General features: G+C 44.0%; 2 protein-coding genes across 14 annotated transcripts in view; one reads left to right on the top strand and one right to left on the bottom strand.

Moving 5' to 3' along the window:
- Positions 1-11,797, top strand: part of GNG13 (G protein subunit gamma 13) — a 60,065-nt gene extending 48,268 nt beyond the window's left edge. Inside the window, exons 2-3 of the mRNA XM_070954974.1 lie at positions 10,069-10,216; positions 11,609-11,797. Coding sequence (XP_070811075.1) covers positions 10,119-10,216; positions 11,609-11,714 — 204 coding nt within the window. The 5' untranslated portion in view covers positions 10,069-10,118 and the 3' untranslated portion in view covers positions 11,715-11,797. The remainder of the gene's footprint in view (positions 1-10,068; positions 10,217-11,608) is intronic.
- Positions 11,798-12,537: 740 nt separating this feature from the next.
- The window catches only part of CHTF18 (chromosome transmission fidelity factor 18), a 53,198-nt gene continuing 48,757 nt past the window's right edge, over positions 12,538-16,978 (bottom strand). For 8 of the 13 annotated variants that reach the window (XM_070955277.1, XM_070955278.1, XM_070955285.1 and 5 more), the window contains 2 exons: positions 13,521-13,736; positions 12,680-12,801 (listed from right to left, as the gene is read on the bottom strand). In XM_070955277.1, the coding sequence (XP_070811378.1) occupies positions 12,769-12,801; positions 13,521-13,736 (249 nt within the window). In that variant the 3' untranslated portion in view covers positions 12,680-12,768. Of the gene's footprint in view, positions 12,802-13,520; positions 13,737-16,978 lie in introns of all 13 variants that reach the window. The other 5 variants (XM_070955282.1, XM_070955283.1, XM_070955284.1 and 2 more) reach the window with 3 other exon arrangements.

The raw sequence follows: 16,978 nt of genomic DNA, 5'->3' as shown, positions 1-16,978 counted from the left end.
GTACCTGAACTTCAGAGGCCACCATGAGTCCACCTTGGGTTGCATCTCCAGTCTCCTAATGAGGCATCTGATGTAGCTTTGCAAATTCCTTGGCTTTGTTTCTTGAGACATTTGGAGACATTGTTCCCAGTAGTCAAAGAGCATCCTTGCTGTCTTTTGCTCTCTCTTCCTCCCAGCTTATCTTGACTGCCAACTGTTAATCAGAGCACACGGCCCTGGGGGAGGAGAGATTTCTCATTATCGCCCCCCTCTTTTTTCTTTTTGGAGGCAGCCGGGCAGCCTGTACATTAATAGATTAGTTTCAAGATTTGAGATCGTTAACAGACAGAATAGGAGGAGGACTTCAGCAGGGATCCTGCTTGGATTTTGTGTGGTGCAGTTGCCATACACATCAGTGAGGAAACCATCATAACTTTTATTTGGCCTTAAGGAGCTGCTCTTTCTTCAAGGTAGAGTATCAGTTTGTTTGCTTTTATTAGACAGTAATTATTTCAAAGCTTTTACCTCTTATTGGAATGAACTGGAATCATCAATTTTCCATGTAACTATATAGAATTTCCATGATCAGAAAGAGTTTAGCTTTAAGTGTCAAAATGCTGATGACAACTACAAGGTAAACCTTGATACATTTGCCTCTGGGTGCAGATGTTAGACTGGCTGAACATTTTCTTTGATCCCATTGGTGACCAAGTATGTTTGCTTTCTATATTTCTGAAAGAATTGGTTGAGATTTGGTTTCAATTTCCTGACAATTTACTTATTGGAAGATTTATTTTTAAAAGGGTGCTGACTTTGCTTGGCTTCTTAAGACGTCTGAGAGACCACTGTGGACCTGGGGATCAATTGTTAGGGGTTATTGAATTTACTTCTGCCTCTCTCTATTTGTGGTGCTCAGCTTTCTGATTCTTTTAAAGGCTGTATGAAAATTGATTGCATGGTGTTTGTCCATTGAACAGAGGTCCTTCAATGCCTTGGAAGCTAGTTTTAATTCCATCTGTGCAGGTACTTGGGTGGAAGATCTCGCCATACCTAAGGTTTCTTGCTGTCTTCAAGGCTAAACATATGACCTGAATTTTGGTATTCTTTAAAAAAAAACCATGACATTTTGAGATGGCACCACGTGAAAAATCTTGCCTGCTTCAGGCTGCCAGAACAGCCTAATGAGATGTGAGATGAGATGAGATGAGATATTAACTCACAACATCTGGGAAGTCTGATGAGGGACCCTAACAACTGATAGGCTTCCCTTCACTGGAATGATTTGCTCTTCCTTACATTAAGTTGCCCTTGATGGCCAAAATGCCTCCTTTAGCTCTAGGAGGCCCTGATCCTGTTCCTCTGGAGAAAAGCACCTTCGATTCAGTCCTCCTCACCTGCAGTTCTGGAAACAGATTCTGGCCAGAAATGCCCCATTTTCTTGTCCTGAAGACCAGCGATGGCAAAACAGTTCACCTGGGATTTCACTTGAGTTCACCTGCTTTCTATCACGGGACTTCTGCAGCAGATTTGGTTTCATGTGGGACTATGGATCAGCAGGAGGAACCAATGGACAACATTGTAGAAGGGATTGTCAGGGTTTTTTATCAGCTTTTCTAATTGGTTTCAAACTAGTCCAGAAAGATTATACAAATGTAGCCAAGGCAGGTCATAATACTCACTGAACTGATAGCTACAAGACACATCGATGATGGTGAGATTAAAATCAGAGGAAGGAGCCATGGGAATCGCAAGATGTGACCAATGCAGGTTTTACTCTGTTTGGTTTCCTTACCCTCAAAAAAAGAGATTTAAAATGTGAACATATGTAGGCCTGGAAAACATTCATTGGAGATTTTGATTTATAGTCAGCAAATTTCAAATGCTGTATGTAGTCCAAGTTTTTCTCATGAATGAAAGCGAATCTATTGCAGGATCCAATTTGTGTCAGTCACTGGGACCAGAGGTTTAGTCTTCTGAGCTTTTGGACTCATGCCGGAGCCCATCCTCAGGGAACTTCTCTCTACCAGAATGTATGCTTTGGGCTATTCTGTGTGGAGGGTTTATATGGTGCCTGGTTGCGTGTGGTTTTTAATTGTTGATTGAGGTGTTGATGGCCAGTTATTAAGTCACTGGTTGTTGTTTCTTTGTGTTGCCAAGCCCTTACCTCCTGAGTACTTGATAAGCTAGTGGTAAATCAGCACTCCTGTTGATGCTGTTTGGCAACACAAAGAAACAACAACCAGTGACTTAATAGCTGGCCATCAACACCCCAATCAACAATTAAAAACCACACGCAACCAGGCACCATATAAACACCAATTATATCAGATTAGCCCAAATCACACACTCTCTAGAGAGAAGTTTCCTGATGATGGGCTCCAGCACAAGTCCTAAAGTTAGACTAAACCTCTGGTCCTGGTGACCAACCTAGATTATACCCAAGTTTTTCTGTTCACTAGAATTTGCCATGCAAAATGAATTTTCCTAGTTTATAAATAAATATTTCCATAAATTTTAAGTAAGGAAAAAATATCTCTGAGTGTGTTAAAACAGTTTTGTTAAGACTGTAGATTAAAAAAAAACTCCTTTGGGGGATATTTCTTGAGTGTTTCTAAGGGGCTCCTTAATGAGAGATAAAGGCCAGTTTTTGGATGGAAACCACCATAAAATCCATGGCTGGACGCTAGACTGGGCAGTCAAAACATCCCAAATGGCAAGGGAACATTGCTCCATATTGTTGTCTAGAAAATGACCTAGACCAGGGATGGCTAACCTTTTTGCCATCGTGTGCCAAAAGTGGGGGGAGTACGGGGGGGTCACACGCATGCCCACACCCATAATTTTATTTATTTATTTTTTATTATTATATTTCTATACCGCCCTTCTCCTGAGGGACTCAGTGCACAGCCAAGATAAAACATAGCGTATAAAATTTAAAAAACAGGTTAAAAACAATTAAATAATTTCGGCCCAGTAATTAAAATAACCCTATTAAAACCAAATTCAATTAAAACTGAGAGGATGGGATAATTCATTGCAGCCCGCTCCCTACACGCATGCACGTGTGACACCCCTGCACTCCTCCCGCTTTTGGCATGTGATGGCACAGTGGGCCCAGGAGGCCTGTTTTTTGCCCTCCCCAGGCTCCAGAGGCTTACTTGGAGCCTGGGGAGGGCAAAAACAGCCTTCCCCATCTCCCCGGAGGCCCTCCAGAAGCCAGAAATGGCCCGTTTGCTGACTTCCAGTGGAACTGCAAGGCCCATTCTTCACTCTCCCCAGCCTCCAGAGCCTTTCTAGGAGCCTGGGGAGGACAAAAGTGCCCTTCCCCATCCCCCTTGAGGCCCTCCGGAGGCCGGAAATAGCCTTCCGGTGGGCCCGGAAGGCCCAAAAATCAGCTGAGCAGCACGCACATGCGTGCCAGAGCTGAGCTAGGGCAACGCTTGCGTGCCCACCAATATGGCTCTGTGTGCCACCTGTGGCACGTGTGCCATAGGTTTGCCATCACGGACCTAGACCATCCACAAAGATGCCAGAGTTCACTCAAGTAGATGCGTGTCTTCATCTTGCCTGCATTTAGCCAGGAAGGGACCTTCTGTGGCGGCTGAGGCAGTTGGGAAAAGCCTTTGCTGGCTCTTACTCCATGTAGGCCTGCTTGGTGCTCCATGCCAGCCTCAGGACAGGGTGGGGTTTGGGGGGAGGCTGAAGACAACTGAAGAAAGAGGCAGTCGGAGTCAAGCAGAGGGAAGGAGCCGAGAATTACTGGGCAGGGGTTTCCAGGAATGGCCAGGGGGAATATCTGAGGGAAGCCTTCAAGAGAACTGAGTGACTGGTTCCACACTTAGTACAAGACCAGAGTTGTTGGCTTGACACGCTGTGCTATTCTAAAATGTAATATACCGGTAGTTAGTTTTGTTTGCATATACTCTAAAGCTTGTGACTTTAAATCGTAGACAATATATAAAATATGGTTCAAACAAATGGCTTAATGCAGCATGAGAAGCCAGGAATCCAACTAGTCCAGTTGGATCATTCCACAGTCCATCCATACTGGTTTAATCAGGGTTGGTGGCTGTAGAACACTGACCTGGATTACATGTCCTAATCCATGCCTTGTTTTCTTGAATAATATTGCTTTATTGAATAAGCCACAACTAACTGGATATACATGAGCTGGGAACCAGAAATCCTGGCTTGGAAAAGAATTCACACAACTTGTGAAATCTGAAATAGGCCAAGCTACAGTGACTGAGGATGAAAAATGCTACAATTTCTAGTTGAGCAGAAACCAGAAGATAATATACTCTTCTTTTACCTGTTTAAGGGAGCTTGTTGGAATTTAGACCGATCATACAGCTTGACTTGGGCAGAGATTTCCTCCCTAAGCAGAACTGACCTTACAAGACAAAATTCTACCTGGCATTTAATTTTTTGAAACAAAATCTTCCAAAACAGTAGGGGACTTCTATTATTGTCTATGTTTCTACTTTCTCCAATTGTAAAAGCAAATTAGAGAGATGTTAAAACAGCAGCATCAACACAAACCAGAATTGTAGAAGACTTGAGGCAGCTTAAGCTGGGAAGACGGAGGCCAGGGGACCAGAAGTGAGCAAGCTCTTTCCAAATTGCCAATTTTCTCTTGGCCAAACATGGTGTGGAATCTCTCTTATTCCAACCTTCTGACCCCATTCAAATTCTAATCAAATCAGATCCTGATAGCGTATTCGCCTTCCTACTTACGCAGAGATGTTTCCAGGATGCAGAGGTTGCTTCAAGCTGCCTTTCCCTGGGGAAGGTAAGTGTTTTATGTCTGCTGTGGCTGATTCTAGGCATGTGATGGAGGCCAAGCTAAAGGAAGAGAGGAGAAGGCTGAACCATGGCAACCACAGCAGTAAAAGTCTTGTGTAGCACAAGCGGGCAAACATTTGGTCTGCACTCTTAGGTTGTGTGTTTATACAAAATACCCCTGGTTTAGTCAGTTAATCCAATTCTCTGGGTTGGTTAAGGTACTGAATTACATGGTGCTCTGAAGAGATAGTGCTAAAAAACAGAATATTTTTTTCTTCCTTTGGAGGCGTGCAGGTTGGTAAGTGATGTGAAGTTTCTTTTAGAAATTGTTCCCCTTTTTGTCCAGTTCTGCACTCCCTAGAGAAAGGAAACCTACCCCTGATTTCGGGCAGTTTTGTCATCATGCTCTTCCTCAGCCTGCTCTCTCTCCCCAAAGAAGTGAGGCATCTGGGAACCTGTGACCAGAAAGTGGGAAGCAAAGGAAATGTAGCAAGGTGGGTTGATAGAAGAGGAGAGGAACAAGCTGGTTGAGCCTGCTGAAGTGAAACTGAGCAGGGGTGATTTGCCAAGCTTGTCTGTCCTAGTGAGAGATGTAGGTAACCCGCACTTGGTACTGATACAAATATAGCAAATATATATGGAAGATGGCCTTGACAGAGATATAGAGGGGCTCTTGGCCTAGGAAAAAGGAGCTGAAGCTCCTTTTAATTCCAGAACTATAAGATAACATTTGGAGTTGGCTCAGGCAGTTGCCTCCCTGATTCACCAAAGTACGAGAAGTACAACACAATTAGACTTGCAAGGTTATATCATAATAGGCAGTCTCAGTACAGTAATTCTTGTGGAGTTGGATTCTTGGCCTCTCCTGTCATGTGAGGCTGGCAGCAAGGTCAGAGGACCAGAGGCAATCCTCTCAGGGAAGGTGAAGAGCACAAGCCTCCAGCAGCCACTCCCTACCAGAAAGCTAGATTCTTACAGATTCTTATTGCAGTTTACTGTAATTAAAGAGGGATTTAGGCAATTACTGAATCATGGAATTTGTAAATGGCTACTTTAGTTTTCGTTTAGGGATGAATGGCAGGGTCACTTTGATGCCTTTGATCGTCTTTCTGTCTCGATGCATGGGAGTTATAGCAGGTATAGGGGGCATATACATCCATTTTACTTCCGCAGCACTTCTTCCCGAGAATTCTGTTACAGCTCTCCAGGAAAGTTAGTGGAAGAAGAAGAGAGTACAAGAAATTATAATCAGAAGAAGACCCCCAAGGAGAAAGAAGCAATCCAATGGAAGTAGCAAGTTAGTGTTTGAAAGCGAGTGGCAAGAAGTGGATGAACAAGAGGAGGTCAATGGAACGGGGGCTGCTCAACCAACTGGAAGCTGATAAAGGAAGTGAGCTTCAACCACTCTGAGATATTATTATCATCCTGGCCTCTCCAGAATAATAGAAAAGATTCTCAACTCTGCAAGGATCATCATTCAGTCAGATAACTTCTTTACATAAAACATGGTTGCCCGTGAAGCAGGAGAGAGTACTTTCAGATTCTTAATGCACGGAGACCCATATGTGATGACTCCTCCAAACCCACTGTTTGTACTAACAATGCACAAATGGGTAACAAACAGGAGGAATTAGAAATACGATATGGGAATGCTAGATGTAACTTGTGAAGGATAGGGCCTGGTGGCTCAGCAGACTGATAGCATTGTGATTAACACCAGCTGTCTGCAATTACTGTAAGTTCGAATCTCACCAGGCTCAAGGTTGACTCAGCTTTCCATCCTTTCTAAGGTAGGTAAATTGAGGACCCAGTTTGTGGGGGCAATAAGCTGACTTTATATAAATATACAAAAGTATGAAGGCTATTGCTTAACGCATTGTAAGCCGCCCTGAGTCTCCCGAGAAGGGCGGCATATAAATCAAATTTTTTAAAAAAAGGATATTTGTAAAGAAGCCTGTAAACCCATGCCCAAATTCATGTCCTTGAATGCAAGAGCTTGTTAAAAGCATCTGGTTAAGATTGGAAGGAGCAAGAAATAAATGGATACAACTCTAAAGTTTCATATATGCCATTTTTCTAAAGCAGACAATGGGGACAATATCTTTCTAAGTCAACTTGCCAAGTTCTTCAAAGAACAGGTTAATGGAAGATTTCCAGTGCCTACTGTAAAACAAACTCCAACAACAGATCATGAAAGTTTCATTTTTCAGAAGTTGGAAGAAGAAACAAAGGAGCCAGCAATTCTGAACCAAATCTTGACTAAGAGAGAGGAAATGGTTGATGAGCCAAGGAGAGACACCTTGGGAAAAGTGACATTATTGGCATATAAAGAAGCAGGGAAGGAAAAGCTTTGTCTTGGACATTGTAAACAGTGCAATGATCTGGAGAGTTGTTCAAGAAATCAATTCTTGGGATTGCAGAATTGCAACATCATCAATGGAGGCCAGAGATTCTTCAAAACCACCAGAATGGTGTCTCTGGCGTCGCAGCTTACAGATGACTGCCTAAGAAGAACTTCAGAAGGTGGAAGACTGGAATAATGGTAACTCCTTGTATTCTGAACCCTGCTGAGTGCACAGATGGAAGTTTCTACAGGCAACCTGTGTCCTCCAGATATTTCTGAAAGTTTAAAATCATAATTTTTGCTACCATGAATATCTTTGGATCACATGAGATTGAGCTGGCATTTGTACTTTCTCCCTCAACCAAAATTGGACGACGATGGCCATATATTATGTATACATTCAAAGTAGACTGTGATGTTTCTATGTTTCTTATATGAGCGTGTATGTGAGTTTATGCATAATGGTTATCTTTTGAGAGCTGAATGCAATGAAATTTTATTTTAATGAATGCTGATTAGTGTACTTTTAAAGTGACAATAAAGTTTAATTCTGTTCTATAATCTCCAGTGGAAAATACCCATGTGCAAATTCATGCTTGGCTGCCCAAGAACCTTAAATGATTGTGTCCCCTTTATTAAGTGGTAGGGCCAGCTCTGCTAGGGAGGACTCTGAGGCCAGGAGAGAGAACGGTTGCTTTGGAAGCAGACGGCCACCTGCCCTTTTGTTACCCACCAACGCAGGTCTGCCAAAGCAGCTCTTTACATCCGATTAAATTTTGCATTTTCATCTAGCCAACAACAGCTGCTTGCCCTCCCCTCCCCCCCTCCCGGATTTAGAAGGATTTGTTAGTTAAATGCTAATGCCACCAGATAAATGATGCAAATCGTGAGGTGGGAGAGCTTTATTTCCCAGTTAGCCCAGGGAACCTTGGGGACAAACCTTTGAAATATTGGATGGATGTGTGCTGGAGTCACTTTGTAACCTCAATAACCTTTAAATTAAAGAAATGTATGTTGAGTCACACTAGGGCTTCTGACTCCAGATTTATCCCATGTACTTTGTGGAAGAAAAATTATTTACTGGCAATAGATGTAAGCTTAAAGTTAAAAAAAAACCTCACCAGTTTTGCAGAAAAACTGCTTCCTCATTTGAAAGATCCCATATTTCACACAGATCATCTCTGAGTTGGAAAGCGATCATTAGTGGCTGGCATATCTTTGCACAGGATCTCCCCGCATCTCTTCTCTAAATTATGGTGCAGACCTTACGAAGGAGGGTGACCTTCAATCTCCAGCAGAACTTTGGCAAGCCTGGAAACCCCAGAGAAGGGAAGTGGGGGTTAGGGGACAGGTGGATTATATGTCCCCAGATGCACAAATCCCGTGAGAAAAACAAGACTTGGTAGCCAAGGTTTCCTTTGGCATTCACTGGCAAAGGAGTCCAAAACAACCTCTTAGATCTTTACCACTTTACCATTGGCACATTTCTGCTTTTTTCATTCTAATGCCCAGTCCCCAGCCACCTCAGCTCTCAGGCAAGGCATTGGTCATGCGACCTCTCTGAGGGCAAGTTGCAGAGGGCTGAACCCTGCAACTGGGAACTTCCTCTAAAGGAGAGGGAAAGTCAAGGAGAACAATCTTTGCACTGCTTGATGCCCATTGAGGCTGTGGCTTCACAGGACAGGCTTGAAAAGAAACTGCCTTTGAGATGCCAAATGGAGGATCTCTGGGGCTGCTTTGCTTCTGGGCCACAGCAAACCTTTGCCACTGGCCCGCTTCTTCTCTGCCCATTGTGGTGGTGAAACTCCTGCCCTGCTGGCAATAGTCACCAACCATTCAGCCTGATTTGCCTTTTGCTGCCACTTTTGGGTTAGGGTTGAATGCTTGCTGCCCAGAAGGCAGGAGGGGCTTCAGAGAGCCAACTCTTGGCCAGACCTTGAAAAAGGAAAAAAACAACACCACCATATTTAATCACCAGACTTGGAAGAGCTTCACAGACATAACACATAATACCAAACAAGCATATGCATTTGATAGGCAGCATGAATGACAGCAGGACTGATAAACAATTATGTAATATTTCATTAATTGCCTTAGTTGGGGTTCCTTGGGGCCAGTCCAGCATGTTCACCAACGATTCTTAGCAACTTGAGCTCACTTGTTCTTCTTTCTAGGTGACTTTAGCTGAATACCATTCCTCTGTCATCCTCGTCCCTTTAATACTGAAATATTGATTGCAAAAGCACACGTAGAAGCCTAATACTCACCTTATGGGACACATTACTTTGCTGGAGTGAGGGAAAGAGGTTAAAAGAGTTTTCTTTCACATTCCTTTGGTCCAGCTTGATGGCAAATGCCAGTCTTGGGTTTTATTTGCAATTATTTTGGGGTTTTTTGTGATTTTGGTTTTGACATTGTTGATTTCCCTATTATGTTTTTGAGTCATCCAATTGATTATAACTACAGATAGTACTTGACTATCATAGTTACAATAGCACTGAAAAAAGTGACTTATGACTGTTTTCACACTTACAACCCCTGCAGCATCCCCCCAGGGTTATATGATCAAAATTTGGATGCTTGGCAACTACAACCGTCATAAACACGAGTCAAATACGAGTCAAAATGGCGGTTGCAATGTCCCTGTGGTCACCTTGTGTGACTTTCTGACAAGCAAAGTCATTGGGGAAGCCAGATTCACTTAACCGTGTTGCTCACTTACAACTGCGGTGATTCACTTAACAACCATGGCAAGAATGGTCATAAAAGGGGGCAAATTTTACTTAACAAATGCTTCACTTAGCAAACAAAAATTTTGGAGTCAGTTGTGGTCATAAGTTGCAGGCTTCCTGTATTGCAGGCAAAAAGTCTGATGATAGTGGCAGCAACTTTCGTCTGAAGGTCTTGGGAACAGGAATAGCTAGAGATGACTGAAGCCTTTTTTCCTGTTTTCTCTTTAGAGGCATCTCTCCTCTTTCCTTGATCAAAAAATCGACAGAGACCAGGCTCCATGGATGAGTGGGAACCCCCCCAGTGGAAAAAGGAAATTGAAAGCCTTAAGTATCAGTTGGCTTACAAGCGGGAGGTGTCATCAAAAACAATTCCTGAGTGAGTTCACCGGATATTATTTTGCACAAACAGAGAACTAGAATGTTACAAGCCTCCAGTTTCCAGCCCCTAAAGTTGCAAAGAAAAGGTTTGAGAATGAGTGGGAAATGTGCAAAAAAAAAAAAAAAAAAAAAAAAAAAAGGGGTGGGGTGGGGTGGGGGATGCTAGCAGGAAATTTGATTATTCAGTTTTTGTTCCAGTAATTACGTGTCAGTCTTTTTGTTTGGGTACAACTTGACCAGTTAAATAATGAACAGCATTCAAGCAACATGGTTGGGGGTTTTGGTTATTTGCAATTAGTATATTTTGTGAACTCCACCCACTTGGTAAGCAGGATTCCATGCAAACTTGGGAAATGAGTACAGAGACAAGTTAATATGGAGGCTGGATCTGCACATTTACATTTCCAGATTTAATTTCCAGTTAGAACTGAAAATATCTAGCTTGAAATCTGGCAAACTGCAGCCAAACCCAGGCCATATTTTGAGTTTCTCCCAACATTCTGGGTGTTGAAGTAGACCAAACCAAGTTGGATGATGACTTTTGATCAGAATAACCTATTGAATAACCTATTCCTCTGTGCAGGGAAATCAGGCTGGGAATTCTACTGCTGGCATTACTTTGCATCTCTGTTAAGAAATCACCTCTGCTGTGCATTTCAAAGTATAATTTCCCTCCTCCTTTAATACAAAAGTAAAGATGATTTAATGTAGTGCTCAAACACACTAGATTAGCAGAGAGAAAACTGGTTCAGTTCTCTTCCAGTCTTTTAGACACAAAGCCATCTGGGTTTGTGAGTGTCTCAGAAGGCAAACTCCTTGGATCTGTGTTCACCATGAACTAGGTTTGACTCAAAGGATCAGGGGAAGAAGAGATGGAAGGCAGCATGGAGAGTACATTATTCACATGCTATATCCAGAAATCTCCTGCCTTTTGTAATATCGAAACAAACTGTGACCACAATGATGCATGCTTTTATTCAATAACTGTTTTAAAGTAATTACCTACAGAATATTACCTACTTTAAAAAAAATCTTATTGTGGTGGCAGAACAGATTTTCTTACAGAAAAGTATTCAAGAGCTTTCCTGAGTGTTGGAGATTTTCAAATACCCTTACATCAAATGCAGCCATCCAGAGATTTGTATGAGTGATATGGAAGTGCAAAAAATTAAGGCTCTGAAACAAAATTCTGTCGCTCTTCCTCACAACTTCTTGTGACTTTTCCTGTAAATTCCTGCTTGCAATTGTATTTAGAAGTAATTTAACATCACTTTTTAAAGATGAGAATTTTACTCCTGGAGATGATGTCTTCATCAATCTGTATTACAAGAGATCAAAGTATAACACTGGATGTTAGCAGTGAGAGATCTTGCTTTCTGTTTCTTTCTAGATTCCTTAAATGGATTGAGGATGGGATCCCAGAAGATCCATTTCTGAACCCAGAACGGATGAAAAACAACCCCTGGGTGGAAAGAGGAAAATGTACAATCCTCTAGTCCATATTCTTAGCCCAGCACCATCCCTGATTGACAAATGTTTTCCTTTGGACATGCTCCAAAATTGCATAAAAACAGAAGGCTCCATGATTATTTGCTTGCCGCTCTGGCTAAATTCTCATTCATAGTTCTTTGTTAGTGCTGGGGCCTTATGTAAGGACTGTGTTAAAGGCTTCCCAATTATTGGTCTCTGGGGCACTCTTGGGGTGGGTGTGGCTTAAATGGAGATCCAGCTTTGTGCACAAGGGGCACTGGAGGTGGGCTTTCCCGCAGAGGCTCCCTCTGAAATTCTGACAGCACTGAATTTGCAATGTCTCCCAGATCCTGGCTCTGGGTTTGCTTCCAAGAGGTTGTCCTGCAGAAAGCTGGATTATCCTCACGGGGCAAGAGTGGCCTAGCCATCTGTTGTGTGGTGGGAGAGAACCAGGATGAACATGGCTTATCCTCATTGGCACAGAATGACGGGAGCCTCCAATGCCACATTGCAGTATGTTAGGACCTGTTTATTTTAAACCTCTCAGTTCATAATTTGGGAACCATTGGGAGGGATAAATTTGTATGGAGGAGACTTCCTATTTTGAATCACTGTAACTAAAAGAATGGAAATTAATTGTAACCAGAAATATTGAAGCAGAATCAAAGTCCTTCTTAGGAACCCCACCAATTGCTCTTTCTTGTAAATCTAATTTTGTTTGCTGTCTTCTTTCTTTCTTTTTTTAGATATAAACATACATTTTATAAGCATTTTCAATTTTTTTTGTATTTTATGAAATTCAGTTTTGCAGTAAAAAATTGCACGAGTGTAATAAGTTTAAAAATGAAATAAAGCAATACTAAGCATGTCTTTATTTACTCCAAAATAGGATTTCGTACAAAAAATACATTAAAAAGTCCTCCTTTTGCCTGATTTTTCATGCCCTTATTTTAATTTTTTGTTTTTTTAATTGCTAGAGCAAATCTTTAATATAAATGTTTCTCCGAACTGCATTGGAAACACCTTCATTAAACCGGAACCAAACATCACTTTGTCCAACAGCTTTTCCAATTTGCTTTTCTACTGTATTTTTCTCAGGTACTTGATCAGCTTCTAGGAGGAAAAAAGAAAAGAAAAAAAATGGTATTGTAAGGGCTTTGGTGATCATAAAGTCAAAATGTGACTAGAACCACACAACTAAAATTTTCTCCCTTCTTTATATGACTTTCTTATAAACAAGAGGTGGTTAATTAGGCCTGCCTCGAACTGAGAACCAGAGAATGGCTCAGGCTGGTTAAAGAAGACAGCTCTAACCATGATCAGGGATCAAGGTTTGCAGCCTGATGATTTCCTTGTCCTTGGGCTCTTCAACTTGTTCTACCTGAAGGGAAGATTAAGGTTATTTTTTCAGCCCTAGAGGGGAACAATAGCAAAAATAACCCTAATTTGGACAAGTTGAAGGACAAGTTGAAGAACCCAAGGACAAGGAATAATTAGGCTGCAAGCCTTGATCACCAATCATGGTTAGCCTTAACCAGCCTGAGTCATTCTCTGGTTCTCAGTTCAAGGCAGACCTGATCAAGTCAGAAATCAAAACAGAAAATCAAAGTATTTTTACATCATGTCCCTCACTGGGGTACATTCACCACAATAAAAATTCACAAGTAAAAACTGCAGAAAAACATTCAAGTCCTTATAACCACAATATATTTATAGTCGCTGCGTAAGTTTAAGAACTACTAACTTAGTGAGCTGAAGGGGCTTGCCAGCTTTTCATTGTTTTTTGTCAGCACTTTATTAAGAATTTTAAAGAAAATGGGCATTGGTCTTACCTTAAATGCCAGATTTCTTGAGTGGGGTGACATTGTCCAGATGAGGGTTGTATCAGTCGGATCTGATGCTGGCTGAGTCATAATTTTTGACCACTCCCCTTGCTCCGCCCCTTTCATGCTCAGTTTTGACGAAGGAAGGCCACCAGAAGTATCTCCAACAGGAACCACCGTTATCAGGAGGAAGTAAATCGGTCCAACGGGACAACTGGAAAAAAACTACTGAACAAGAACAATAAACTGTACAGGCACTGAGACAGAGGGAGGGGCTGGACAATGTCACCCCACTCAAGAAATCTGGCATTTAAGGTAAGACCAATGCCCAATTTCCTTGATGAGGGTGTGACATTGTCCAGATGAGGGACATACCAAAGATTTGGCTGTCTCAAGGGCGGGATGTCGAAGGGCCTGGAGAGACCCTCGCACGATGCACCTGCTGCAAAACCCTCCTGCCAAATGACGCTTCAGCAGAAGCAAAGGTATCTATCTTGTAATGACGAATAAATGGCGAGGGGGTAGACCAGGTGGCTGCCCTACATACCTCCTCAAGGGAGGCCTGAGTCGCCCAAGCTGCTGAGGTAGCAGCACTCCTAGTGGAGTGGGCAGTAATGCTATTGGGAACAGGAATCGCCTGGGCCTGATATGCCGAGGTGATGCAAGCCCTGATCCATCTACCAATTGTGGCAGAAGAGACTTTGAGCCCTAGGGAGCCTGGCAAAAAGGAAACAAACAAAGCCTCTGACTTCCTGAAGGGAGCAGTCCTTTTGATATAAATCTTTAGGGCCCTCCGTACATCTAAGGTATGCCACCTTCGTTCCAAGGCATGAGAGGGCCGGGGACAGAAATTGGGCAAAATAACCTCTTGGGCCCTGTGAAAGGGGGAATTAACCTTGGGAATAAAGGAAGGGTCCAATCTCAAAATAACTGTGTCCGGCCAGAAAACACAGAGATCCTCCCTAACTGAGAGGGCTGCCAGCTCCGAAATGCGACGGGCTGAAGTTATGGCTATAAGGAAAACCACCTTAAGGGTGAGAAAGCGAAGGTGAACCGTGCGGAGGGGTTCAAAGGGAGTCTCAGTTAAAGCGTTAAGGACCTTGGGCAAATCCCAAGTAGGGTATCTATGAATTGAGGAGGGCCGCAAGAGCCTGGCTCCTCGCAGGAACTTTTTATCACAGGGTGCTGAGTGAGTGGTCGGCCGGATGGACTGGACAAGGCCGTAGACAGAGCCGCCACATGTCTCTGAAGGGTACTATGGGCCAGACCACGGTCAAACCCATCTCTGAGGAACTCCAAGATCTGGGCAGGTGAGGCTGAAACAGGATCTATCTGCCGGGAGCGGCACCACCTATAAAAGGCGAGCCAGGAGATATTGTAGAGTCTGACTGTGGATTTACGTCTGCAGGCTTGAACAATGTGAATCACCCTATCTGAATAATTGTCCTGCCTTAGACGGGCCCCTTCAAGCGCCATGCAGTCAGTTGGAGCCACTGAGGGTGGCTGAAGAAGGTTCCCCTGACGCAGTACAATCTCGTCTGGTGGAATCCTCCAAGGGTGAAATGTGGAGAGACTGACCAGGTCTGCGAACCACCCACGAGGATAATTTCTGCTCTGTCGGCGATGACCTTCCGAATCAGGGCCGGAATCAGAGGCAGCGGTGGAAAGGCATAGTGAAGACCCGGCGGCCAGGTGAGACGGAGAGCGTTGACCCCTTCCGCCCCTGGCGTCGGGAACCTCGAGAAGAAGCGAGGAAGCTGATTGTTCAGGTGTGTGGTGAAGAGATCTATGGCTGGGATGCCGAACCTGTTGCAAATCTGATGAAATATGTCGGGATGAATCTGCCACTCGCTGTTGTCCACCTCTGTCCTGCTCAGGAAATCCGCCTGTGTGTTTTCCGACCCCGTAATGTGGTCCGCTCTGATGGAGAGGAGGTGTTGTTCTGCCCACTTGCCCAGGCGAAATGATTCCTCCATGAGGCGCTTTGAGTGGGTGCCCCCTTGACGGTTGACATGTGCCTTTGCCGCCATATTGTCTGTCAACACCAGAACATGACGGTGTTGCACGAACCGGTGAAAGTGCGTGAGAGCGAGACGAATGGCCTTCAGCTCCAGACAGTTGATAGGGTTGGCGAGGTCTGATGCAGACCAACGGCCCTGAGCCACGTGTGATGCAAGATGAGCCCCCCATCCGTGAAGGCTGGCGTCTGTAGTGAGTACAAGTCGGTCGTGATTCATGAAGAGACACCCCTTGTCGAGAGAAGGCGATGTCCACCAACCTAGCGATCGCCTGACTGAGAGTGGAACTTTGACTGTTGACATGGTGTGAGCTTGGCGTTTCTTTTGAAAAGGAAGCAGGAACCACTGCAAGTGGCGAGCGTGAAGGTGTGCCCATGGGACGATCTGGACGCAGGAGACCATCTTGCCTAAGAGCTTGGATAGAGTGGCCAATGGAACTGATGGAGTTCTGCGAATTTATTTATTTTCATATTTGTATACCGCCCTACTCCCGAAGGACTCAGGGCGGTGAACAGCCATAATAAATACAAATACATATAGAAGTTAAAAACTATTAAGAAACAGATTAAGTAATTTAGGCTCAAAGATTAAAAAACATCCAAATTTATCTAAAGAGGTTTAAAACCCAATTTAAAAGACAGTTTAAAAGCCAATTAAAAAGGGAGAGTTAGGCCAGACCAGCTTGTTGGAATAGAAATGTTTTCAGGGCTCGGCGGAATATGCGTAAGTCTTGGATGTTTCGTAACTCTGGGGGAAGCCCGTTCCAGATGGTAGGTGCCCCCACAGAAAAGGCTCTCCCCCTGGGGGCCGTCAGTCGACATTGTTTGGCCGACGGCACCCTGAGGAGTCCCTCTCTATAGGAGCGAACTGGTCGGTGAGAGGCTATTGGTGGCAGGAGGCGGTCTCGTAAGTACCCTGGTCCTGAGCCATGGAGCGCTCTAAAGATAGTAACCAAAACCTTGAAGCGCACCCGGAAGACCACTGGGAGCCAGTGCAGCTCGCGCAGGAGGGGGGTTACATGAGAGCGCCACATTGCTCCCATTACCACCTGCGCGGCCGCATTCTGGACCAGTTGGAGCCTTCGGGTGCTTCTCAAGGGGAGCCCCATGTAGAGAGCATTACAATAATCCAGGCGTGAGGTGACAAGGGCGTGAGTGACCGTGCGTAACGAGTCCCGATCCAGAAAGGGATGCAACTGGCGAATCAGGCGAACCTGATAAAAAGTCCTCCTGGCTACGGCCGTCATATGCTCTTCAAAAGACAGCCGTGAGTCCAGGAGGATGCCCAAGTTGCGAACCCCATCTGTGGGGGCCAACGACTCGCCCCCAATAGTCAGAGATGGCGCCAACTGACTATATCGGGACGACGGAAGCCACAGCCACTCGGTCTTGGATGGGTTGAGTCTGAGTTTGTTCCTCCCCATCCAGATCCGTACGGCCTCCAGGCACC

The sequence above is a fragment of the Pituophis catenifer genome, unplaced genomic scaffold (assembly GCF_029215685.1).
Source record: "Pituophis catenifer annectens isolate HBS135680 unplaced genomic scaffold, rPitCat1.0.hap2 SCAF_16, whole genome shotgun sequence".
Classification (NCBI taxonomy): domain Eukaryota; kingdom Metazoa; phylum Chordata; class Lepidosauria; order Squamata; family Colubridae; genus Pituophis; species Pituophis catenifer.
This window is presented reverse-complemented; position numbering and strand designations above follow the sequence as displayed.